The sequence below is a fragment of the Lingula anatina genome, chromosome 3, assembly GCF_051362555.1.
Source record: "Lingula anatina isolate TDL-2025a chromosome 3, LinAna3.0, whole genome shotgun sequence".
NCBI classification, from domain to species: domain Eukaryota; kingdom Metazoa; phylum Brachiopoda; class Lingulata; order Lingulida; family Lingulidae; genus Lingula; species Lingula anatina.
Genome location: NC_141769.1, coordinates 33,032,839 through 33,059,312, shown reverse-complemented (window position 1 = coordinate 33,059,312; position 26,474 = coordinate 33,032,839). Strand labels below are relative to the sequence as shown.

The following is a 26,474-nucleotide window of genomic DNA, read 5'->3' as shown; positions in this document are numbered from 1 at the left end:
TTCAACTTGAAACAACAGTTGCGTTTTATTTCGCCAAAATTAACTATTTGTACTTCATGGTATTATGCATGACCTTCAAAAAACAAATAATTGTCTAAAGATTTCGAAAGCAAAGATGACGCTCGCGATCGGTGTTATCACGGCTGCGTGGCAGGTATTGGGCTGGATATAGTTCTCAGTGGAGGATTTAGGGTGGGAGTCAGGAGGGGGGGGTCCTGACCCCCCCCCCCCTTCGCTTTCTGACAAAATCCCACTAATGTTGCCTTCTTGAAATTATAATTTTGACTAGCTGAGTCGTAGTTCTAAACCATACCAAAGGGCACCGTTCACCCTCTAAAATACTAAAATTTCCGAGGCCCTTCACCGGGCCCCGAAACCCACGTCAAGAGAGGGGGGAGGGTTGGCCTCGCATCTGTGGACCCCCTTCAAATTATCTTGGATCTGCCCCTGGTTCTGTTGAATTCAAAGAATGGTCTAAAGAGCGTATCCCGGTGCAATAGTATGCATGACCTGCAAGGGTGATGTTGGTATATGGGTGTACTGCTTTGCCGAAAAACCGATCAAATGTGAAATACAAAGAGCCAATAAAGAACGTGTTCACCCAGGACTGTTTTTTCTCTCTTTTCATTTCATTTTGTTTTCACACTTCCAACATCGTTGAACCAGAACGCTCGAAATAATAGTAAGACGTGTTTTTGAAATAATAAAGAACAAGGACAAAGAACTGTTCGAAACTTTGCAAACTCTTTTTTTATACTCTCTGCAAATACAAAGTTCGTTGTTGTTCTGGAAAATATAATTAATTGTACCAAAATGTGCGTCTAGTATAAGGTCTGTTAGATGAATGAATAACCATCCAAATAAGTGAATGAGTACATGGGTTTTTTTGCGTACCTGAACGCCTTTTCTCACTGAAATACCAATAATTTTACAGGAGCAGATCCAGGATTATTTACCCCCCCCCCTCTCTTGGCTTCGAGCTCGGGGTTCTTCATTTGGTATTTTAGAGGGCGAACGGTGCCATTTGGTATGGTTTAGAACTATGATTCAGCTAGTCAAAATTATGATTTTCAAGTGAGGACCATTGGTGTTTTTTTTTTCAGAAATCGAAGTGGGGGGAGGGGGGGGGGGGCACCCCCCTAAATCTACCACTAATTTTGCCTCATATGAAATACCTACTACAACACAAGGCAAAATGTATACTGAATAATAATACTGATTTATTTGTAAATATAAGTGATAACAGTACAGGGAAATCTCTGATAAATACTGTTGTGGCAATTATTACCAAATTTTGTGCATGTAAATTTGATATAAAAGTATTAGGATCACATACAAGTAGCAATACTGCAATGCTCTGACTGTAAGGCATAATTAATATAAGTGCATGCCTGACAGGTGCTGGATACATGGGTACGATGTATTCCTTATTGTCCCATCATTTGCCCTGTATAGGGGAAAACTCGATATCCCAGAAACTCGCAAAATTCGCTTCCAGAAATACTGATAATGTACCGCCCTTAACGGCTACTATGTGCAACAATAAACCTTTCTTTTATATAAGATAATTATTTCGAACCGTATTTGAAACCTTTGGCTCTTCATTCCCACAGATTTCAGATCGATCTATCCCTGTGGGGAGTCTCACTAGATTACTGTCAGCTTGGCCGGCTTAAATGTCTGTCCCGCCTACTAAAAGCTGTAAAGGGGTAAACTACCGCGCCTGACAGCAATTTAGCGTAAACCCCCAGAAGTTAGGTCGATCTAGATGGATCGATCTAAATCTATGGGAATGCACATATACGGATATTGAGCTTATGTTAACACATTATTATTATCAGTTATAAATAATATTTGAACTTGTAAAACCAAGCAAAAACAATAAAGAAGAGCTGATCTTCTGTGTAACTGTGCGACATCAGACGACATTTCAGAGGAAACTCTTCCATTCTCTCACAATTCACAACCTGCGGCAAAGTTGTTCGTTCCCAGCTGTCGTCTCTTGCGTGAGGTAATACGAGTATATGATATAAAAATACAATACAAAAGCGATCTTAAGGTCCTACACCTGAGAAAGCATTAACATGGAGACGTGGACGTCCTCTGGGTCGTCACCCTTGCGACCATGGTCGTTATTGTTTCCGGGAGTCTTTTTGAAGCGCGTCCCATGCCGCCTGCCCGTTATCTCCAGCAGTACAAAGGTGGTAGTGATGCATATTCCTTCCACCAACATAACGTAGCCGAGACTGTCGAGGCCGTACAACTGGAACACTATTCCCACTATCCACTGATAAATGAACCCTCCCGCAGACCCCCCTATAAGCACCACGGCAAGCACCATCCCGGAGACCTGGATGTAGCGGTTCACCCACACCAAGGCGCCCGGATAGACGGGCCCTATTGCCAGTCCGTAGAGGCAATTCACGAACCAGAAAACACTGACGTTATTCCCGGCCTCAGTGCACAGAAGAATCCCCGCCAACAGCTGCCCGAGGACCACTGTTCCCAGGATAAAGGAAGGCTTCACCCATTTCGATATTAATGCACTGATCCCCCGCCCCCCCGTGTAACACCCCCAAAATATCGACACCATCAGGGATGCCTCGAAGGGCTCTCTATGGAGAGGGCCCTCCGTGATGTAGGCAAACATGAACTTATCCAGCGCCCACTCACCACCGACGATGTGGATGTAGAAGAACAACATGAGCCCAAGGAGCTGGACTCCGAACACCGTGTCCCCTTTGGCGCACTTGCCAGATTGGAGCGCGGAACCGGAGTCTTTCGGTTTCTTGTCCGTTGGCTCTGCCGGTATTGCCGTGTGGTCGCCATACACGTTCCATTTGCACCTGTTCGACACATACTGAAGAACGAGGAAGGCTATGGCGGCAAGAACGGACATGATGCCGCCAATAGTGTATGCGTATTCGATCCGGGAATCATTGTTTGGAATGATTCTCTTAACCAGGTAAGATCCACTAATATTTGACAGTGTATTTGAGTTCGTCTGGTTATAAGCATACAGTGATTCGCCTGCGAATTTGTACGCCGTTGCACCTTTTTCATGGGTCAATGAGCTATTGATGGCCAGTGAGAGCGAAGTGGCAGTTACAGTGTTGTTGTTTTGAGGTTCCAACACGTGTGAATGTGTTCCCAGGAATGGCTCTATTATCTGTGGACCGACTATGGCGCCGAGTCCGAAGGCAAGACTTGTTGCGAACACAGGGGCTGCTGCTTCTCTGCCCCACAATTGAAAGGATAGCTTCGAAGCAGCTGCAAGAAAAAATAAGACAAGTGGATAAATCTTTGGCAAATGGCTAGAATAGGGGCCATGATAAAAAAAGAGCAAGATGAGTTAATTTTCTGTGAGTAATACGTGATGCTTTAGAAAAAAGTTAAAACAATAGCCATAGATACGTATTGCATAATGCACGGTGAACCGTGTAAATTCTTTGATATATGTACCAAGAAACATTCTTCCAAAGGTGGGCGGTAGGTTGAAGTAGTCTTCATTATTTTCACTCCTGAAGAAATTACTCTCTCTATATATGTATTTACAAGATCGAGCAAACTGAAGGGATGTTGTTTTATTGAGTGTCAAAACTTAGCTTTAACCTCATATGAAGTCTGATATAAAAATCTTTTCAAACACTCTATATACAGGCTGAAAAATGAACCAAGCGGCAGTGCAAATCACCTCGCAATGCAACAATGTAACACATTTCTCGAGGCACCGCTAACACAATCTGGTTTCCCCCCACAACTCCTATAGGGACCACAAGGGGGTCACATGCGGTCAGCATGACTTGCTTTTAAAATAACTCAGAAGAGGGTCATCCCCTGCAAGCACTGCGTTTTTACTTGGTCTCCACGGTCGTTGACAGGAACTTTTAGACAATAGAGCTGTTCAGAAAGTATTTGCATCAAAGATTAAACAAATATAAAAGATAACCGACATTCTGCCAGTTCTAGGTTCAGAGAAAACTGTTGACCCTGGACAATTAGGAGCAAAGGCCGACAGACTATGATCCCCCCTCGACGCGGTACACAAACAGCGCGGAACGCGTGAAAGTGCAGGTTGCCAAAGGAGGGGGTGCTTGGTGGTTCGAGGTGGGGGGGGGGGGGGGGGGCGGGTTTCTGGCCATGCCCCCCTTGGAAACACCTCTTACCCAATCTTGCCCACCCTCATGTTGATAAGCAAAATAAACACGTGTAAGGAGGCAATTCCGTATAATTTTCCCATTTAAGTTTTCTTCATATTACACTATAAACTCGTCTCCTAATTCATATTAGCCTACCGAAGCAGAACGTTTTATTCCTTGTTCTCAACTATCCCAAGCAAACTTTCAGGCTCCATCTGCATTTGTGCTTGCAATTCTTGCCGCCCCCCCTCCCCCCCTCCCCCCCCCCCCCTCCCCCACTGAAAATACAGCGCCAATTCAATAGATTCAAACGGACATTTGACCTTGACCCCGGAGACTGCATAGTTTTTTTTCTAACTCTGGGTTTACCGTCTGGTGGAAAGTTTGCGCCCGCACATTGCTTCAAATCACACGTGGGGCACGTGTACCGGAACATGTTATCTTCCCTGCACATACAGACTATTTGACCTAGGATTTACCTGCTATCAATCATATAGTAACTGTCCACAAACCTGTTTACTTTTAACCACCTATGTTAAGTGTTTGGTAAACCTACACGCACAGTCCACAGGAGAGAGATTTCAATTTATCTTCTTCTTCAGGGGCTTTTAATGTAAACTTTTAAAATTATAGTTAAAACTCTTGTGCATTATATTTGCCCATTCATAGTTTTTCCAGTATATTTTACTTTAATTAAAAAAAATAAAGCGTTAAGTAAACGACAAAAAAAGTATCGAATCACAATAATTTTTTTCTGTCACAATAAAAAAGTTACCTGATATCAGAAGACCCTCCGTGATGCCCTGAATGCTAAACATCGCCATCAGGGTCCACCACACTGTGCACCACGGAATAACGAAGGACCCAAGAGCTTCAAGAGTCGGTCCCAGAGCTAAGAGGGCAAGGAGAGACCCGTTGAAGCGATCGCACAGGAAGCCGCCGCCAATGGCGCCAAAGAACATGCCGATTCCGCGCCCCACCACGGCACGTGAGATTTCCTCCCAGTTGCTGTTCGTGCGAACACGTAGATCGGGCAGGGCGGCCCCGGAGAAACACGTACAGAGACCCTGCAAGTTAAAATAACTGACTAGAATCGCTTTTCTTTGAAGCAACACTCATTTTTGTTGTCAAGCCCGGAGAAACACGTACAGAGACCCTGCAAGTTAAATAACTGACTAGAAACGCATTAAATTTCCTTAAAGCAACTCTCTCTGTTGTTGTTAAGCCAACGCTTGCGTAAATGACACATTCAACGATCAGTTACTGTTTAATTTAAAACTGTTTATTTTTGAATTAAAACAAGTTAAAACAAGCCAGATGTCAAGTCAGCGCCACGGGACAAGAGCGGAAGATATACTTTTGAAGCTAGTCACCCGTGCATGAATTTCAACAGCTTCAGCTCCACCTGTGAACATAGTGAACATAGCTTCTTTTTCACCAGCGCGATGCAGCAATTTGCGCATCATAAAATGTAAGGTTAACGTGAGACTGGCATCCAGTTGCTTGGATATAAATTGAGTTAATGGTAAGATTATCGCATTAAAAAAAGAGGCAATTGGCATAAATAAATGAATAGATATAGTAAGAAAGCGATCAGCTGTGCGCTTCTGTCTCAGCTCTAAGTGAAATATCGATACCGGTATCAGTTTCTTTATATATAAAACATAGATGATATTAATGGAAGTTCAGCTCATTAAGAATCTGCGCCATCTTGCAGTACATGAATTTCAACAGCATTACGAACAGAACTGAACGCATCCTAGTGAACGACATGTTTTGACTGTGCAGTGACCATCTGCCCCCCTCCCCCCTCTCCCCCCCCCCCCCCCCCCCCACCATAACCGGCCACAATCCATTGGCATCTTTGCCTGTAGGTTCCGCTAATTTACAACTATTTTGTTCATAAGTTTGAATTGAACAACAGACCAAGGAAAACATAAAGAAAATCCTTGCGTTCACAACGATTAAACATAAATATAATGTAAGAAATTTATGATAAAAATCAAATCTTTAAACTGACTGCGTGACATATTTTCAAATATTTATAACCGACATAGTACCCGAAAGCAATATTGCCATATGTTTTTCTTCGCCAATTGTTTCACATTGTATTTGAACTTCCAAACAATATTCAGATAATAATTAAATTTCAAGGATGTGTGGATGAGTTGGATTGAAGGGTGTCGATATGAAGCACTATCCCTAAGCTAATACTGCATTAGTGTGCTTTGACCTTTCGGAATTTTCTTCTCGATTATTACTTGCCACGCCACCAAAATAGCTTTTCTATTAGCAAGCAAAAAATAAACGAGGAAATATCCAGTTTTCCTCATAGCTTTACATGGATAACACTATTATGTATGGTAATACATTCTTAATAACACGTATGTTGTACCAACTCATAGGAGCAACAGTGAAATCACCGAGCAGAATACCGGATCCTGCTCTTCTCTCTGACCTGAAGTTAAGGTTGGCGCCTTATTGGCGTCCAGTTTGATTTTTCGCGTGGTTTGACGTTTACGAAACATGGACGCTATCTTAAACAACTATCACCTGGGTGGATTTAGGGTAGGGCGCTTAATTTATCTGGGGCAGTAGATGTCACGATGTAACGATGTAACTTTTGGCCAGTGAGTTCGGTAAAGATATCATTTTCCACAGACAATATACTACCCCTAGGCTCCTTCAAATCGGTAGTAAACAAAACAGAACAAAACTTCGCCTCTCTCCTAATATCTAAAGTAGGGTATATGCCCTGAGAGATCTTGTGACCAAACGAATATGCCAGGATTCCAAAGAACTTTATCCTCACTTCACCTACAGTTCTCGCTCAGTTCTCGTGCACTTAAACCAGTCAGTGACTTATTGTGATCTATAATTGCTCTATACCACTCCGGTAGCTTCTCGGTGTTTCTACATCATTCATTTCGGAATCACGATCGACCTTATGATGAGCATGCTCTTAGCCGAAGGAGTATCCGTGTCTTAACTATTTTTACCGTGTGTGTGTGTGTGTGTGTGTGTGTGTGTGTGCGTGTGTGTGTTTGTATGTGCGTGCTTGTGTATATGTGTGTGTGTGTGTATGTGTGTGTGTGTGTTTGTGTATGTGCGTGCTTGTGTATATGTGTGTGTGTGTGTGTGTGTGTGTGTGTGTATGAGAGAGAGAGAGAGAGAGAGAGAGAGAGAAATAATAATAATAATAATAATAATAATAATAATAATAGTAGTAGTAGTTGTAGTAGAATTATAATTATTTTCAAGTAAAAGTTGGATGTTATGTATTTTAATTGTTATAATTATAAAAGAGATATAAAGGGCATTACAAAAACTGCGTTCAATCGAAATTTATACATGTATATCACTTAGTTCATAAAATAAAAGTACTTAAAAGTATGCTATCCGCGTTTAAACATGTCCCATTTTCTATGTCAACATATCTACGTCTACATTTTCTACGTCTACTCATCTTTCTCAATTCAAATAAACGACAAACCCCTTAGATAACAGTATCTGGTGTTGATTTTTCTTTCTAATAAAATGTACAGGAAGACATGTACACAGTGGTCTATTTTACAGGCCAGACATTTTGAACTAAATAATTTGATTAGAAATAGTATAAAAAATCGAATCCAAGTACAAGAACGGGTCAAACGATGATTTGTGAGTAGAATATTTTTTCCCGAGGAAAATTTGACTTGGCCGGAAAATAAAATCGATTAGGTTAGGTTGCCAATTTTTGAATTTGAAAATTATTCCTTTATGTTCTCTACACACACACACACACATACACACACACACACACACACACACACATCCAAAAACACAGACACACACGCACATACACACACAAACAAACATCCAAAAACATAAATACACACACATATTCAAAAAACACACACACATACGAGTACACACACACACACACACACACACACACACACACACACACACACACACACAGATAAACCCTGTACAACCGCATAGTAGCGTCCAATGCACGATGGAGGTGCGTCTGATTCCAAGAAATAAGTTAATTTCTTGGCAACCTTGTTTTTCTTTTCTGGGAAATATGTACACCCTAGCAGAGAGAAAGAGAGAGAGAGAGAGAGAGAGAGAGAGAGGGCAGGAGAGTGAATTCATAGCGAACCGTATACTTTAAATAGTGCTTCACCCTGTACCGGCACATTTTGAGAGGTCCTAACAGGATTCTCTGTCTTTTGCAAGTTATCAATGTGTTCGTGTCCTGATGTTTATTAGTACCACCAGCGTGTACGCTGGCGGTACTCATGGTTTTAGTCCTGACCCGTCTCGTACAGCTCCGCCGGCTCCGCCGGCTCCGCCGGCTCCTGCGGCTCCTGCGGCTCCGCAGGATGACGTGGGATACGAGTCACCGTTACCGCTTCTCCTCCTAGACCGCAAGGATCTGTGTCCCCATCTCTTGGATTTAGGTCACATATAATCTCAACTTGAACCCCCAGGTTTTTTTGTCTCAGTTGGTGCATTGACCTAGGCGTGACGCTCTTTGAAATGCACCCTTGTCAAAAATTTTGAAAATTCAATGCTAAATATCTCCCAAACCGATGGAATTATAGGAAAAATTACTACAGATGGCTGACCAAAAGTCATATGTGAGGATTTCAAATATGCCCTTGGATTTGACCTTTGACCTTTATTTCAAGGTCAAACAGGCCAAAATTTTCTAAAAATGGGAATTTTTTGCTAGAAAATTTTTATTTCAGCCGATATTTATAAACGAAACATATCTTACCTATAATATTATGAGCAGGTGTTACCCTTAGGGTCATCTTTCATTTTCGTGAGTTTGGGGTCAATCGGTGCATTTTCATGGTAGTAGCGGCCATTAGATGCCGAAACTGAAAATTCTCTCTAATTCTGGAACCGTTAATGCTAGAGACCTCTTGTTTTTTGCATTTTGTAGAACTTGTCAAGGGCAACACTGGGGGTGGTGTCCATTTTTTTGTTTTTGATACGGCTTAGGCATTGCACTATATCAAAAAGTTCAACATCCAAAATTCAGTGGTGAAAATAAAATGTGAATTACTCAAAAATTAGCAGAGATAAGCCCTTAGTTACTATTGAACTTGAATAGGAAGTCATATACTGATAATCTGTGACCTTGAAATTGACCTTTGACCTACTTTTCACCATGAACTGAACTTTGTAAAAATTATCTCCCTTATATCTCGAAAACTGGCAGAGATATACCCATAGTTACTATTGAACCTGAACAGGAAGTCATATACTGGCAATCTAACTGTGACCTTGAAATTGACCTTTGACCTACTTTTTATGATGAACTGTACTTTGCATGTTTTCTGGCCTCTTTATCTCCAAAATTAGCAAGGAGATACCCATAGTTACTATTTAACTTGAATAGGAAATCATAGACCATGAACTGACTTTTGCATATTTTCTTGCCCCTCATATCTTCAAAACTAGCAGAGATATGCTCAGTGTTGGCCTTAGGTTTTCTCTTTTGTCAGCATATATGCAACACTGATAACACATTTCAAGGAAAACCAAAGGCCTTTTGTCTAGAAAATCACAGGAGTGATCAATGTTAGGAAAATACAGGCCAATTGGAAAATCCGCTTGATTGGACCATTTTTATGTTATGTTTTTTCTTCTTTTTTTTTTTTTTTTTTTTGCATATTTTGAAAATTCTTGTTTATTGCATAGAGTTTGTCAAGGACAAGACTGGTTGTGGTGTCCCTTTTTTTTTGGGGGGGGGGGGGTGGTTCCATTCGAATGCGCTTACTCCAGCTGGTGGTACAATATCCGGAGGCGGTATCGCCTCTCTGATCCTCTAGTTTATATTTATTTTTAAAAAATTGGCCTAGTCGAAGGCGGAGGTTCCATTCAACCGACTGGTTTATGTTATAATCAGGGTATCAAGTTGGCCATCTCTCTGAGTGTACCGATGCAGGCTATATCGCTAAAGTATACCTATCGCCCTGAAAAGGGACAGAGCAACGGCAAGAGACAGTACCACTGAAAGCTGTGATACAAAAGTGTCACCGTCAGTCCTTGCATGTCCGAGGTGACGGCGAGAGAACGCTTATGATAAAGTGGAACTTCAGGTGTGACCTCTCCACACCCCGTGTTTATACTACTCCAGGTGTGTCACCGCGCGGAGTCCAGTGTCATAGGTTAGGGACCATTCCCAGACCCGTGGATCGATCTATCTCCAAGGGGATTCTCGCTAAATTTCTATCAACTTCAGCGGCTTAGAAGTCTCGCACGCCTACTGAAGCCGCTAGGGGGTAATTAATTATCGTTTAACAGCTTCCACTGCATGAAAAAACACCTTTTATCGCCTTTCATTCATCTACAAAATGTTATCGAAAGATGATCCCTCATCTTTCATCATCCTTTCCTGACGAAAAGGTCATCTTTCACCTTTCATTTGTAAAAGGTCATCTTTTTATCAACTTTTACCTCTCGGAAAGACCGTCATTCACATTTTCATTAACTTTCAGTTTTCAAAAGTTCAACTATCACCTTTTACAGTACGAAAGGCCACCTTACATTCCAGCTTTTGTTAACTGGAAAGGTCACATTTTGTTTATCTTTTATTTTCTGAAAGCTTAAGACTAATTTTATAATAATGCGTGGTGATCTTTTGTATGTATACTATTTATTTTATGTACAGGACTTAATTCCGTATCTTACATTAAGCGCATTATGGAAAAAGCGAATACTTTTGCAAATTGTTTGCATGATGAAATGTTTTGCACTTTGACTAAAGTATTTAACTGATAGATTGAATGTGGTGATTTGCATTTCGGAGAAATAATTATGCAATCTTGCATTGGCTGGAGTTTATGTATAAATATATAGCATTCAGTGCAGTAGAAGAAGTGTTCACCGAATTTCACTTGAGGTAGACATATAATTTTGACGGTTTAAACGACAAACAACTTTCAGAATCGAAAGTAACTTATATTTTTATTCCAATATCGTCAGGGCTTAAATACAGCAAATAAAAAATAATATGTCAGAGGTCACATCTCCATATTTGCCTTGATAATTACTTTCACAGGAAATAATCTCCATGCTTCTGGACAGTAGCTAATTATGTCAGGATTATAGCATTGGTTGCACCAAGTCCAAAAAGTGTTTGAGGTCACCTCTCCATAATTTGCCTGGCTAGAGGCTCGTCTCTAAACAGAAAACCACCCCTCCTCGACAAAAAAGGCAATAGGATCTCTCGTCACTAACTTAGTAATTTTCAGTTATGTCAGGATTTTAGCATTGATTGCACCAAGTCCAAAAAGTGTTTGAGGTCACCTCTCCATAATTTGCCTGGCTAGAGGCTCGTCTCTAAACAGAAAACCACCCCTCCTCGACAAAAAAGGTTATAGGATCTCTCACCACTAACTTTGTTAATTTCAGTAATGTCAGAATTTTAGCATTGATTGCACCAAGTCAAAATAGTGTTTGAGGTCACCTCTCCATAATTTGCCTGGCTAGAGGATTGTCTCTTAACAGAAAACCACCCCTCCTTGACAAAAAAGGTTATAGGATCTCTCATCACTAACTTTGTTATTTGCAGTTATGTCAGTATTAGCATTGATTGTATCAAGTCAAAAATTATAATTACAATAAATGTCAGAGGTCACCTCTCCATAGTTTGCCTGACCAGATGATCGTTTCTAAGGAGAAAACCACTCTAAAATTGTTATGATGTGTTTTAAACTCCAGAGAGCAAGTTTTACCTTTTACATAATCCCTAATAGTAAGGCCCTGGGCATGATGGAAATATTTAACCGAAGTTAGATAGGTAGTAATCAACTATGCAATTTGAATTTGTTTATATTGGAACTGGTTATATTACTGACAGACTGTTACTGTTTGCATATCCTTCATTCATCTTGCTTACACTTCTGTAGTTAATCTTAATATCAGAGGAAAATTATCAACCATACATAACTGTTTACTTATTCTCTTGCTCAGAGCGAGTCAGTCTCCCCTTTACCATTTTAGCATGTTTAATTCCATAAATCTGACGGTGAGGGGGTCTGAGGTAAACACAAAGAGGTTATACATGTAGGTTAACAATTTCTATTGTAGCTGCAGACTGGGAATTCATGTATAACAGGAGCACAGGAATGCAGCCTTCTTTTAGATGTTCATCTCTTTTCTTGTGACGACAGGCACTGCTTTTTCATCCTTGTGACGCCCAATTCCTTTATAAAAGAAAAGACATACTGAATAATAGAGACATGACAAAAACACTTGACAATATTTTTCTGAGAACTTAATTCTTTTCTATAATGTGCAGCTGTTTTAAATAGTGTCATTTTCGGTTGTATAAGGCTGTATTCCCAGACCTTTTAGATCGATCTATCCCCACGGGGAGTCTCACTAGATTACTGTCAGATAATCCGGCTTAAATGTCCGTCCCGCCTACTACAAGCTGTAAGGGGGTAATTAACTTTCGTGTCCACTCGGCTGACAGCTATTTAGCGTGAACCCCCAGGGAGTTAGGTAGATCTAAAGTAGATCGATCTAATCTCTGGAAATGGGGTCTAAGTTGAATCCATCCCCTTTCACATTAAAGCACCCCCTTGTAATCCAACACATGGGAATATTCTAACACTTTTAAAAATGACAACCCCTTGTTGTTACCCTGTATCGTGGACGTGCACATACTGTATATTTCAAAAATCCACAGTGAGTAACAGGTCAAACGTTAGAACAGACAAAAGCCAAGCCCAATGAAACTCAGTATAACTCGATCCTTTCTCGAGAGACGGCTAAATTACCCTGCAACATGCAGTGCGTCGAGAAAGATTCCCGCTTTAATCCCAGAAGCATGCTTTGCTATAATTTGTGTTAACATACACTGTGCGAACATTACTGAAATCACTATATCACCTACCTTGTAAAACGATGACCGTCTGCCCCGTGTTTAGTGATCTATATTATTGTCTCTTGCTGTTTTAGTATTGAGTAAAACACGAAGTAAAAGGTTGCCGTGCGAGCTTTTCTGCCATTAATACTGCATTATAGGTCAATGCTAGAGAATCGGCGCGAAAGATATCCCATTACATACTATCTGCGCATGCGCAAGGCCAGGCGGTTAAAAATGCGCGGACTGTAAGTCTGTGTAGGCCGGTTACAGTATATAATTTCCAAGCCACCGTATTGATTATGGTCGACTTCTTTGCAAGATGGCATTTGTTGCGGCGATAATTTAACTGAGGAGGATGAAGAGAATGAGTAAATGCATCAGGTAGGTCTAATATAACATTTGAATCAATCATAATAAGGGAACAAACAACCGTGTCACGGACGCCCAAGATGGGTTTTATGCACGAAGAACAGACCGTGCTGAAAAAAGATTATCACGATCGTGAAACAATTGTTAATCAAACACTCTGTCCTATTTATTAGAACACTGCAAAAAGTTTACGTCAAAGTACGGCCCCGCGTACAAGTAAAGATTCTGTACATGTATATAACTGGCCTGTATTAATCCCATAGAGTCGACCTACATTCCTTGACCTAAATTCCAGGCAGGGTTATATAATCAATGCACTGGTTCACTCGCAGGGTTCATACAGCACTTTATGTGCTTGAATCTAGTATATATTGCCCCTTGTACATGTATTCAGTCTGTTTATGACTTTAAAAGTACTTGAAATTGTTATTAGCCTTACAAAGGGCTTGTATTTATCATTTTTCCCTAAAAAATTCTGGGATTTGATCAGTTAGAAATTTGTCGAATGATTATTTCAAACCTTGTTTTTAACCTCAATGCAGACATGCTGGGGGAATGCCCTTTTTAATCTGTCAATTTTTTTCTCATGTTTCTTTATCATTAAAATACAAAGTTTGTGTGAATGATGCACCTCTTTTCTATGCAAACTTAAAAATGACAGTATGGCGCATTGAGTTATTGAAAAGTTATTGATTTAGAGCCTCAGAAGTCATTCAATTTGCTTTTATGTTGCTGTATGAACCCTAAGCAGTAATCATTAATATCTTCATCATTGCATGTAGTTATTTCAGCATTCATATTTTCATTAATGAAAACTGTTTGTATGATACACTAAAATAATTCACTATCTTAAAATATCTATTTCTTTTCCAGATGCTATTAAAAGACAGGCTGTCTGAACAGCACATAAAACAAACAAACAAAGTGGATGGACTAAGGCAAAAAAAATTGGAAGAGAAGAATGGGGTATGTAATACAGGAGCTTATATAAGTTATGTACAAGGCCCAATCAAGTTGCCTAGCAGTAATCATGAATGCATATTTTCATCATTACTTGTAGCTATTTCATTATTCATATTTCCCTAATTGAAAACTTTTTGCATGATATTACACTCAAATAATTCACTCTTTTAATTTATTTACCAGGTGCCATTAAAAGATACTACAGATCTGAAAAGTAGGAGGATGTTCTAAAACAAGCAAAAGGACTGGATGAGCTGAAACAAAAAATATGGAAAAGAAGGAAGGAGGTACTATTATAGAATCATGTTTAAACCTTGTAAAATCTCTCTTTTAAGCATTTGATGGCTTTAAGTCCATAGTTTGAAAATACTTCTAACATCATAAAAGTTGCCATTGTTTTATCATATTTGATTAGCATTAAAATGAACTGTTATCCAAAACAGCATTTATCATTACATGCATCCTATTTTTCAGGAGGCAAAAGGCAAAGATTTGGGCAGGCAAAGTGTTCACTTGACAGACGATTCCAGGAAAACTACTCCCAGGAGAGCGGGAAGTTACGCATATATAGTAGGACTAGTGGATCTGGCTGAAAGTACATTTAGAGAACATTTCCTGGGCCTTTCTTGGATTATCAAAACAAAAAATCAAATTTCCTTGGATTATCAAAAAACTTTCAAAAGACAAGCGCAACCAGCACAAAATGTTATAATGGAATAAATTATTAAAATTTATACCATGTGTTGTTCTGTTTATCAATATATTATTAAATCGCCGCAATAAATATTACATTAAAATACGTAACAAAAGAAGGTAAAATGCAGTCTTTTCTTAAATGAAAAGGTTTTAAAAGGTTATCTTTTGTATCTGAAAAGTTGCACAAAAGGCATCTGAAAGTTGGACTTTTTAGCAGGAAAAGGTAGAGAAATATGGGTCATTCATATGCCTTTTAGCATGCAAAAAGTTGATGAATGATGAACTTGAGAATACCTTTTCTTCAAGCAAAAGATCGTCTTTTTGCAGCAAAAGGTTTATGAAAGTTAAACTTTTGTGTAGAGAAAAGGTGAAGAAAAGTGGGCCATTTGTATACCTTTTCACTTATACAAAAGTCATTCAAAAGATCGTCTTTTACACCTTTCCTAAAAAAACGAAAGGTCTAGGAAAGGTGTGAGAAGGTGAATAAAAGGAGGCCTTTTGATCGCCTTTCAAGATTTATAAAAGCTGATTTTTCATGCAGTGTTCAGTAGGCGTGCCAGACATCTAAGCAGCTTAAGCTGAAAGCAATTTAGCGAACCCCCCCCCCCCCCCTCGTTAGATCGATCTAGGTATGGGAACCCAGTATAAGGGTACCACTAGTTGTTTGATGTGTGTTCGTGTGTCCTCCTTTACTTAGATTAACATGTGTCATTGTTGTATTACATAATCGTTAGGTATTAACCTCTGTATAATTGCTGGAACCAATACAGTTTGATTGATTAAGAAATGGCTAACACTGGTGACACAAGCTGGTGGCATAACTAAGGCCAGTGATACAATTTTCTTGTTAGTCCATCAGGCACTGACAGGCATTGCTCTGGAAATTAAATAATAAATAAACAAATATAAAAGGATGGATAAATGTTTGTACAAGGAAGCTTGAAGTAGCCGTTTATACTGTCCATCAGTAGTGTAGTGTCCCAAGGTAGGGGTCTATTTTATTTATAAATTTATTAATCTTTTTGTTGGGAAGGGGGGGGGGGGGGGGCAAAAGAAAAAAACATGAGACCTAAATATCCACCGAATAATGATATGTTGTTTCACGCCGGAGCGTGCCTTCCGAAGAATTACAGACACAATCCAAGTTTGTAAGTCTAATTTTAGATTTTGTGTCTTACGTAATATACCCCACGACTGGAAAATACTGGATATTTACTTGATGTCTGCTATTCTATGGTTTTGTTGGGAATGCTTGCTTAACACTGTTTCTGTTCCATCTCTACTGCTCATTAACTAATCTATTGATATGGGTGTGATTATTATTTTCTGATTTGAAAAGATATTATGCTGGTAATCATAGGCATACACAACACTTTTCGCAAATTTAACGGTGAATAGAAACTGGGATAAGTTATTTAGTTTTCTCATTTGTCGTTATTTTTTTGTTTGTTTTTAAACCGGCACTGTATCTGCTAATGAGTCATGCTGACAGTGAATGTTATTCACAGCTGAAGAGAGCGTTTTAAATCATGCGACTGCCGTATCTTTTTGAATCACTAGTTCCCATTTTTCGTCAAGTGTTTTCCAAACATTAACTTTTCCTATCTTTCTTTACCTGAAAATCAGCATGCAAAAGAAAAAATAAAGCCAATAGCGAAAATTCTTGTGTACAATGTAACACACACAGTGCATTTACGAAAAGATCACATTGGATTTTCTTGTTCACTGGAGTTAAAAAAACAGCACAGACACAAAAGTCGGGGTGTCAGCTTTTTCATCGGTGTGTTTCTCTTGGGTTCCTGGCCCGACGGAGATAAAATGCAAATGTTTTTCTGACCCCAAGTCACCCGCTTTCACGCTGATCGTAAACTAACCCCCTACAACGCACGGTACTATGGTATCATACAGCTAGATTTGCCATTGTGTTGTTTTCGACGTAGAAACATATTACAGCAAATTATGATCTACTTTTTAACCTTCACCTCAACACTGCCACGAGGGAATCAGCGGATCTTGCAAAATGATAAGGGGGGGTCATTTTGCATTCATGTGCATAAATGACTATATATAGTAACTGTAAACACTGCAAAGTCGACCGATTCTGAACAAATCAATAAGCCATCTTTTTTCGTACGTCTTTTTAAACCAGTGACAACCGGTTCTAGTTTGCCGCAACGCTGTGCACTGCCAAGGCTCAAAACCTTCCACGAGCAAGGCGCAATCTAATAATTATTTGGAGTTGTCTTTTTAACCACAAGCACACACAGATTACTGTTTTGAAATTTGCCAGTGGTGTAATCTTTAGAGCAAACAGAAGGACCTATAAACGCTGAGCTAACTTACAACATTGATTCTACTTACATGGCACAGGTAACCGTACGTTAGAGCTGTCTGCAGAATTACCCGACGACGGAACGCTCGCTCGGCGCTTCTTTCTGAGGTCTTCTTCGATGAAATTTCATCCTGTGCTTCATTTTCTTTCCACTGGGCCATAGGTTCATTGGCTTCATTATCCCTATCAGTACTGTCCTCTGCTTTCCCCATGTTATCGGCATAGACGTTTTAGCACAGGGAAATCGATGAATACAGACTGCGATGCATACTCTGAGTTGTGCGCTAGATTTGCAGTCAGCTGGCGCCTTATAAAGGAAAATACGGGGGTCGCACTGCCGGTTTTTGCAAGTAGTATCCTTACTACAGCAGCTTCGTCCAACTGATTAGGGTATCATTAGTTTTTATTTATCGTAACGTAGGAACGGTTGTCACGTTGTGGTGGCAGTGCATGCACGTGCGTGTTGAAATAACGTGCGCTGCTGACGTATTTCCTTAACGACGACGTTTCGTTGTTGCCATGGCATTTCTAGCGGTACTCGAATCAAAAAGAGAAGCGACTGGCTGAGGGAAATATGACATGGCAAATTAAGGTGAACTCTGTATTTTTATCGTTCACATTTCAGATGAAAATGGAGTCGCTGAATCAATCAATCAATAACTCATGTTGTAATATGATACTTTCGAGAGAATGACTCTTTTATTACATTTGTCAGAAGTCTTAAACATAATATGAAACGCCAATTATAATTACCGAGTTTATCTGAATGAGTTCATGTCGACGGATTACGAAGGCACTCTTTGCACGTATTTGATTTTTGTGATTAGCATCGTCGAACAGGGTAAACTGGCAGCGACGCAAATTATGTAGACATTTGTCTGCCAGCGGTTTGCTTTTCTGTGCAGTATGAGGAAAGGTCAGGAGGGATATATAGACCTACAATAATCAAACATAGTCGTGCTGATAGGGCCTTCTGATCAGCCAGGTGATACTGAAACTCTTTGCGCGATAAATTTTAGGTTTCATTGGCTGTAGAAAAGATTGGATTCGCACGCCACCCTTAATTTCAACATGAAGGGTTTGGCAGGTACAAAACAAGGTAGCAATCATTTCAAAGGGTTCACCCAGGCTTCTGTTTTTATTCATTGGGGATATGGGTGGGTACCCTCTCGTCCCCCCTTGCCCCCCCCCCCCCCCCCCCATCCAGGTCGATACTGCCAAGCGACAACCTTGCTTTATGACAAATATGTGTTGTTTTTACATGGATAGTAGGGGATGTTTTTTTACATTGTTAGAAAGGAAAGACTCAACAGCATACTGTTTTTTTAACTTGAGACCTAAACATTAGGCTACTTAGTACAAACACTTGCTTACACGTAACTACCCACATACTACCATACAGTTCAATTAGTACACTTTGCCTTTATATTTCAGCATTTCCATGCATGAATAAAATTAATGAATAGATATGCATTGCGTTCAGTCGACACCTCTTATTTTCTAGCATTCAGATTTCGTTGGAAGAGAAGAGATGATCATTCAAAGGCGATCTATTACAGCTTTAGTTTATGAAAAAAATGGAAGTGGAACTGTGGACCAATTTTCTCTGTTATCACGTCTGCGAATTTAGAAAAATTATACTACAATTGAGGTAGGAATGCTGCACCACAACAAAAAATACGTGTGACATAATTGCTTGACGGGCCCATTTTAGAACCTATAACCCTGTATCGGTTTCTAGCAATTATGGCAACAGACGCAATCACAGTTTCTGGTCGGCAGCTCGTTTATCACACTGTTACATAACTAAAGCAAAGTCACAAAACAAAAACTATTTTGGGGAGCTTTGAAAATTATCAGGCCAGCCTCTACTACTTCACAAAGTTGTTCTCTTGAGAGCCCCAAGCAAGTAGAAAACAGTATGGTTTTACTATTATCTGGAAATTGGGATCCAAATGTGTCACCAGATTTTTTTTTTGAAAAAAAAGGAAAAAAAAAACAGACCTAGCTTGCCAAGCGTGACAACGAAGTCGAACACAATTTCAAACATGAAAACTAATCTACTTTCTGCAGACAATTTTGATAATCAGTAGGCTTACCAACAATGGATATAGTTATTTTTAATACGGCACTTTTAGGTTAAGGCGTAACGGTTGATGAAAAACAATTACATTGGTGAAACATCTTTTTTTCTCATCACTGTTTTCAGAATGTGTGTTAGTCTGGATCAAGGCCTTAAGCTGACAGATAGCAATGTCGTGCCAAATAGATTTAAAAAAACAATGCATTCATTCATTCAATCTGTTTCATGCTATATTGAATTACGAGCAAAATCAAGATGTCTTGAAGGACGCGGACAACGCACCATAGCCTTAAGGCAGAAGATCTACTGGTGTCTTCTACCAAGCAGCAAAAATTGCCCCAGAGAAATAGTTGTTATGTAATGTAACACTGTATTTCCATGCAGTGAACAAATATTAACGGTTCTTTCAAGTAAACATTTACATAAATCTCTACCGCTACGGGCTGTATGTACAACCAGAAAAACAACGGACTTACTGATCTGCATCAAGTTTTTTGACATAAGCCAAAATGAAAACATTGAATACTTTGTTCTGGAAGAATGTCTGAAGGACACGGGTGGTGGGGGGGGTGAAAAGTTGGAAATATTTGGGATGGGTGGGTGGGTCTTTCGGGCTTAAGGAGCTGCTAGACAGATAGAAGTGATCTAACGGTCTAAAAAGATCTTTTTAAGGGTTGTATATACTTTAGATCCTTAAAAGTCAACCAGCAACCCGCTGGCATAGGTTGAAATTTATCTTGAGTCGTTCTGTAAAATATGCGTTTTAAATTTGTCTGCCATTCTGAAAATTTTCAGCACTTTTTATTTTTCAGTCGTGGGCCTGTATGGCGTTTTGATGACATACGGGTGTCAGTGAAGATGCGATTCAATCACCACTGCAGATCTTTTACCCGCAGCACAGTCAAGCAGGTCTTTTTTCAAACCAAGGCCATTATCGTCGCTTTTTCTATTAGGCTCATATATACAGTGTTAATGCTCTGTTTAGTTAGATGGCAGTAGAACATCATAAATGGATTATACAACACATAAAGCGTAAGAAAAGGCATATGGCACACTATATGACTATTGTTGATGAAACTCTGGGTAGGCCGTTTTAGCTGCCATTTTGAAAATTGAAAATTTGAAAATTTATCGACCTAAATAATTGTTGTAGAAAGAAATAAGTGCTAGATGTGTGTTCAGCATCAAATTTCGACCCCAAAAATGATTATTTTTTTAGATTTACCCTACCCTCCTGTAAAGGGTGGGTGTGGGTGTATGGGGGGTGGTGGGTAGGCTATGAGTTGGTGATATAGCGGTCTACCATTGATGACAGGTCCTCAGCACATATGAAATATTCCCTTTAGTAAGATCATTTGCATAAGTGAATATTCAGAAATTTGTAGCTAACACCCCATTTCCATAGATTTTTAGATCGATCTATCCCTGTGGGGAGTCTCACTAGATTACTGTCAGCTTGGCCGGCTTAAGCGTCTGTCCCGCCTACTAAAAGCTGTTAGGGGGTAATTAACTATGGTGCCCGCTCGGCTGACTGCAATTTAGCGTGAACCCCCAGGGAGTTAGGTCGATCTAAAACTTAATCTTTAGATCGATCTAAATCTCTGGGAAAGCACCCTAAGTGATTTGAAATTTATGCATATGGTGGGCATTTTCTTGCTATCTTTGACCAGTTTTCCTTAGGTGCATAATACAAGAATATATGTAATAAAGAATTGATGTTTGTCCACGAGTTGCTGTCAGAAATATGACATATTATAATATTGTTTGTCTATATATCACACTTCTGAATTCAGTATCTCTTCTTACTTTGGAGCACAAATTGCACTCTAAATTAAATATTAGTTGAATAATACACGTTTTATGAACCCATTCGTTTTCGTGAGTTAAAAATTGATGGAAGTTCAAACGGGATTTAGAAAAATCAGCAATTTTGACGTCTGATATGAGCATTGTAAGATAACTATATCGCATGCCTTGTTATAATATGTGAAGTCTGAAGCCACGCCAGCCAAGTGGCTTTTGGTGCCATTTCCATGAAATAATAGTCGTATCTAACCATCAATATTAATCCTAGTATAAATATTTATATCGTGATTTGAACTGTGAATTATTCAACTGGGTAAATATAGCGACATCGATAAATAGTTCAAGCTGTCATATAGGTTTACTTTCAAAGCAACAAACAAGGCAGGTTTGCGTGTAACCGCAAAATCGAACTTCATACCGACTTCGATGCCACAAAGTTCCTCATTTGAATCCGAAGCAGCCGCACTATCTTGGAACTAAGACTGGGTTCCCATACCTAGGCCGATCGAACAGGATCGATCCATCTCCAAGGGGTTTCTCGATAACTTGCTTTCAGCTTAAGCGGCTTAGATGTTTGGCACACCGACTAAAGCTGCTAAACGATAGTTAATTACCCCTTACAGATTCAGCAGGCGTGCAAAACATTTAAGTTGATTGCAATTTAGCGAGAATCTCCTTGGAGATAGATCGATCCACAGTTAGTACGATAGGGTCTAGGGATGGTCTCTAAAGCTGGTTGCGTCACAGCTGCGTGACCTTTTATTCCACCGATTGACAATTTGACTGACAAATAAGGTTTAGCTATGGCCGTTATAAATAGTTTGAACAATCACGAGATTGCATGCGGTTCTCTCCTAATTCAACGGACGGACTTCCCGCTGGTTTTAATGTGCTTAATGATGAACGACCATTTACTGCGGATCAGCCACATCTTCATTACTGTCTACTGTCAATCTTATAAGAAGGGACTGCTTTATAAATTGATATACGAAAAACAGCGGTAAGAAGAGAGGAGTAATTAAGTTGTACAAAATGAAGCTACTGTACCAGTAGTGACAGTAGCTCAGTGTGACATATGATTTTGAAAAGAAAGAACGGCGACACATCTACCGCCTAAGTGATTTACTGAGTATTACTTCAGCTGGGATAAAACCAAAAATACAGAATCCCTGTGTCCCGATTCCTCGCGGTAATGTAGCTATCGATAATCATAATTATCATAAAATAATTATCAGAAGGTCTGAATAATCATGCGGAATTGTCTTCACCAAATTTGTCCCCCCAAAACGAAATAAATAACGCATGGGCCTTACTGCCATACCATATCTTTACAATAGTCATATACAATTTATTAAAATGATTCCCCAGTTGTACCATATTTATCAGGACTAAAAACAATTATTGTTTTTTACATTTTCTTAAAATTCTGTTTTGAAAAAAAAAGGCATAAGGAATATAAGAAAATGTTAACATTAATTGACTAGCCGTTTCCACTCTATAGGTAAATGACAAATGTTACCTGAACTAAAATGAAGCACCTTGCCAAACATATAAACTGCAAATTAAAGGCTACAAAACGATGCATCTTTGATATTTGGAGTGCTACACATGCCACAACTGAAGGCCACCATGAGTAGCCCCCCAAAAAATTATAAATAAAAATAAAATAAAATTAACTTTGCATTTCAAAGTTTAATGACAGATGACCAAAAACTTCAATTCAAACCAACTTCGTTTTCATCCTCCGTTTACTTCAGACTTCCTGCCAGCGTCTATGAAGTTTAATATCCCACAATACATAGTCATCAGAGTTAGCCAAAACGAACATAAATCTCTGTAAAAAATATTCCGTTTATTTTTGTTCTCCAGGCTTTTTGATAGGTGGCACCAATTCGTACTTGCTAGTAACACCCCCACTTTGAAAAATATGTGTAAAAAGCTGCTTGGCGCTCCTTTTCCGACTTAGAATAAGGTAGCGCACTTCCCCTTGGCCATGGGAGTGACTTTTCAGTCCTAGCTTTTGAGACTCTTTGTGAATGATGGCTCTCTCCTCCTTGGTGAATTCTGGACTGAACGCCAGGTCATTCTGATTGTCTGATTTCACATACTTATTGATGATTTCACGGACTTTGGTGCAGAAATCCTTGGTAATCCCCTTGTCTGCCGCCATTCCCAGCCCCTCCCTGTTGATCACTGTGCTCAGTGTGACCGGATCGGCCCTCCCCTGCCCCCCTCTCCCCACACCCCCACCCGTCCACCCCATCTTCCTTAACAACTGGTTACCAATATTGTCCTCTTGGATCTTATCACTTGCCATGGCCTGGTCACCCAAGAGTTCCTCTTTGGTCAATCCAGGGTCATCACAATCCTCGTTCTGCTTGACCAGGATGGTCCAGTAGTCTTCCTTTAAACTGTCCAAGGTTTTCTGGGCAGCTTGCAGCTTGACTTTGTTCTTGCTGATGTCCATGCAGTCAGCCATCAGCTCGCCACCAAGAAATAACCGACAACGCACTCTTCCAGCAGGGTCCTCCTGGAAGTTATATTCCAACGGGACTTTGCTGAAGTCAGCACTCTGTCTTAAAATCATCACAGGGTTGACTGAATTGGACTTATCTTTTGGTTCGAGAATAAAAAACTCTAGCTCGGGGTTGGAAAACTGACTAGCTGATCTTTTCCTGGACCTCATACCCATGGCGGCGACACCTGGCGACTGACCTAGTTTCACCATTCCTGAATTTGACTGTTTTTGGTGGAATGGCCGGTCAGATGTTTTCAACTCTTGTCTTTCGGGGTTTAGTCTATCTACATGTAAATATCTACAGTTCAGTGCCTTCAGAGCATTTTCAAATGCATCATGCTTGGCTGCTTTCTTTGAAGAGGCAACACCTTTAGCAACTGACACAAAATCTATCAGCACTTCACATTGAAACCCATGAGTGGCGTCACATGTGAAGTTGCAAGAAGAAGTCATTCTCGTCTTGTCCATAGCCATGTGCAGAGTCTCAATGGCATTTTTCTTTAATTTCATGAACTCTTTCACAAAATTTGACAGTTCTACAAATTTTTGATCCGTTTCTGAAGCACCCTGTGTTACACATGGTAAAGGAGTCTGTTTGGCTTTTCTTGATCCTGATGGAATGTCAAGCTCCTCTTGCTTATGGTCTACACTGGGGCCCCCTAGGAATTAATTCAAAGTCTGAATAAATTAGGCAAGCCACAATAAATGAGTATCATTGCCTATGGCAGATTTTCACTCATCAATGTTTTATTTTACTATTGTGAATATTACTTTACCCACTCAAAACAAAAACTAGGGGTGCTGAGATACCACGCACAAAAACCTTGACCCTCCTTAAAAGTTGAACAATATATTGCTAATAGCTGATAAAATAGCTAATTATTTGAAAACAAACATTAACATGCATATCACAACAAAATATGGTTCACAACTAGTATATAAATGGGTACAGACTGCACAAATGTACACTTCATTTAAGATGAAAATTGGTGCTTCTGCAGTTTTCTCACCAAACCCATATAAGAATTTTTACAAGAAACTTTTCAAGCTCTTTGATCAATGGAATTACAGCAAATTTTCACCCTTGAAATGACCCCAGCCCCATCATAATTGAACAGGCTTCAGGGATCTCACAAAAAATTAGTAAGTAAATTGCAGGTGGGAGTATTGCAAAAGTACCAAAATTTGTAACACATAAAGCAACCAAAATCCGATAACGTACAATACCTAAACTGGAGGTGTGACTCTGCTGACCCTCGGTCACTGGCTGGTCACCAGGTAGAGTGGACTTGACAAACTTCACCCCAGTGAGCTCCTGTCTTTGTGCCCTGTGCTCTGACAGCTCCGTCTGCATGGCCTCGGACAGAGCTTTTACCTAGGAGAAAAAAAACAAGAGCTGGATAAAAAATGTCACTTTCATGCTCATGTATCAACCAATTTTTGTTATATGAATTAATGTTTCAGCTACATGTGGCCAACTGTGAAAAAATTTATTATCTTTGGTTAAAAAATGGCAAAATATCTGAGTGCTAAGTCTGCATGGCTTTGGACAGAGTTTTTACCTAGGAGAAAATAAAAGCTGGATAACACATGATCAGGTTACAACCCATCCAAGCCATATCAATGAATGTTTCAGTTACAATATCAACAGGTTCATGTAGCAGACATGAGCCTAGGTTAAAAAAAATAACTGAACATTCATCATGGGACCCAACACCTAACCTTGATGAATCTCAGGAACCATCAAAATTAAATTAAAAAATGTGGAATTCCGATTTCCACGAAAAAAGCTCATGTCTTATGTAACACGTGACAAACTGTAGAACAATTTTCTGTGAATAAATTTTTCAGAAACATTCTACCTCCGCCTGAACTTGAGCCGGGTAGCGGCAGCCCATACATTCTATATTGATGAAGCACTGAGACAGACACAGCAGCCTCTCAAGGGGATACTTTCCCCAGTGACATTCCAGGAACCGCCGCCGCATTTCCCACTCTTTGTTGTTCTCGTACTCTTTCTTGTACTGGTCCAAGTCTACCATTTCTTGGTCGCCATCTTGGTCCGACATGATTGTAGTTGAAAGCGTGCTGTTCTGTTTAGCTAGAAATAAAACTATGTCCTTTAAATCTTCGCTAGTTCCCAGAACTGGCTTTTATTGGTTAACTTTAATGTACGTGGGCGGTTTTACCTACATATGGAAGTTACAAATTGCGTTCTCAAAATATAATATTCATCTTCAGTGTTCTGCAAAAAATGCAATTTATCTATACCTGTCCACGTAACTTAATACCTTAACACCTGGTATAATTGGCTGCTATGCTAAAATCCATACACTCTTCCGTTATACCCAAAGTACGTTCATTTTTTATCGCATTTCTTACCTTATCCACGTTTTACCAGTGGCCACCATATTGAAAGTACCCGGATATTGTAAATTTCAAGACGAGACGACGTAGAGGTGTAAAATGTGTGTACATTAAACCACTTATTTAACCCATGTCTACCATACCTTCCTTTCGATTTTTTAAATTTTGCACATTCTAGCACAGTTGCCTTTTGTCTTCCATCCGTGATAAATATAATTAAATACATTACTTCAACATTCAAAGACTACATGAGAACAGCAACTTTTTAACCAAACTGAACTGCCAGGTATTTTTTTTTTTAATGGAAGTAATGTAAGTTACTG

The 26,474-nt window shown here is 39.6% G+C and overlaps 2 protein-coding genes and 2 long non-coding RNA genes across 5 annotated transcripts; 1 reads left to right on the top strand and 3 right to left on the bottom strand.

Annotated features, from left to right (window-relative positions):
- Nucleotides 1–1,174: 1,174 nt before the first annotated feature.
- LOC106175772 (sodium-dependent glucose transporter 1A) lies at nt 1,175–17,766 on the bottom strand. The gene is made up of 3 exons (XM_087009790.1): nt 17,407–17,766; nt 4,915–5,206; nt 1,175–3,270 (listed from the first exon to the last, which is right to left on the bottom strand). The coding sequence occupies exons 1-3, from the start codon at nt 17,587–17,589 to the stop codon at nt 2,063–2,065; spliced, it is 1,683 nt and encodes a 560-aa protein (XP_086865916.1). The 5' UTR covers nt 17,590–17,766; the 3' UTR covers nt 1,175–2,062.
- On the bottom strand, nt 11,090–13,201 carry LOC147763260 (uncharacterized). Its single transcript, XR_015333564.1, has 2 exons — nt 13,045–13,201; nt 11,090–12,349 (listed from the first exon to the last, which is right to left on the bottom strand). It is a non-coding gene; the product is annotated as an uncharacterized LOC147763260 (long non-coding RNA).
- On the top strand, nt 13,231–15,073 carry LOC147763259 (uncharacterized). Its single transcript, XR_015333563.1, has 4 exons — nt 13,231–13,398; nt 14,260–14,352; nt 14,533–14,636; nt 14,824–15,073. It is a non-coding gene; the product is annotated as an uncharacterized LOC147763259 (long non-coding RNA).
- Nucleotides 17,767–22,593: 4,827 nt separating the features above from the next.
- LOC106175787 (NF-kappa-B-repressing factor) lies at nt 22,594–26,309 on the bottom strand. Of its 2 annotated transcripts, none has more exons than XM_013557933.2 (4): nt 26,167–26,309; nt 25,647–25,885; nt 25,012–25,159; nt 22,594–24,443 (listed from the first exon to the last, which is right to left on the bottom strand). In XM_013557933.2, the coding sequence occupies exons 2-4, from the start codon at nt 25,851–25,853 to the stop codon at nt 23,119–23,121; spliced, it is 1,680 nt and encodes a 559-aa protein (XP_013413387.2). In that variant the 5' UTR covers nt 25,854–25,885; nt 26,167–26,309; the 3' UTR covers nt 22,594–23,118. The 2 variants fall into 2 exon arrangements, with proteins under 2 accessions (XP_013413387.2, XP_086864439.1); XM_087008313.1 differs by lacking the exon at nt 26,167–26,309 and adding an exon at nt 26,076–26,139.
- Nucleotides 26,310–26,474: the final 165 nt, after the last annotated feature.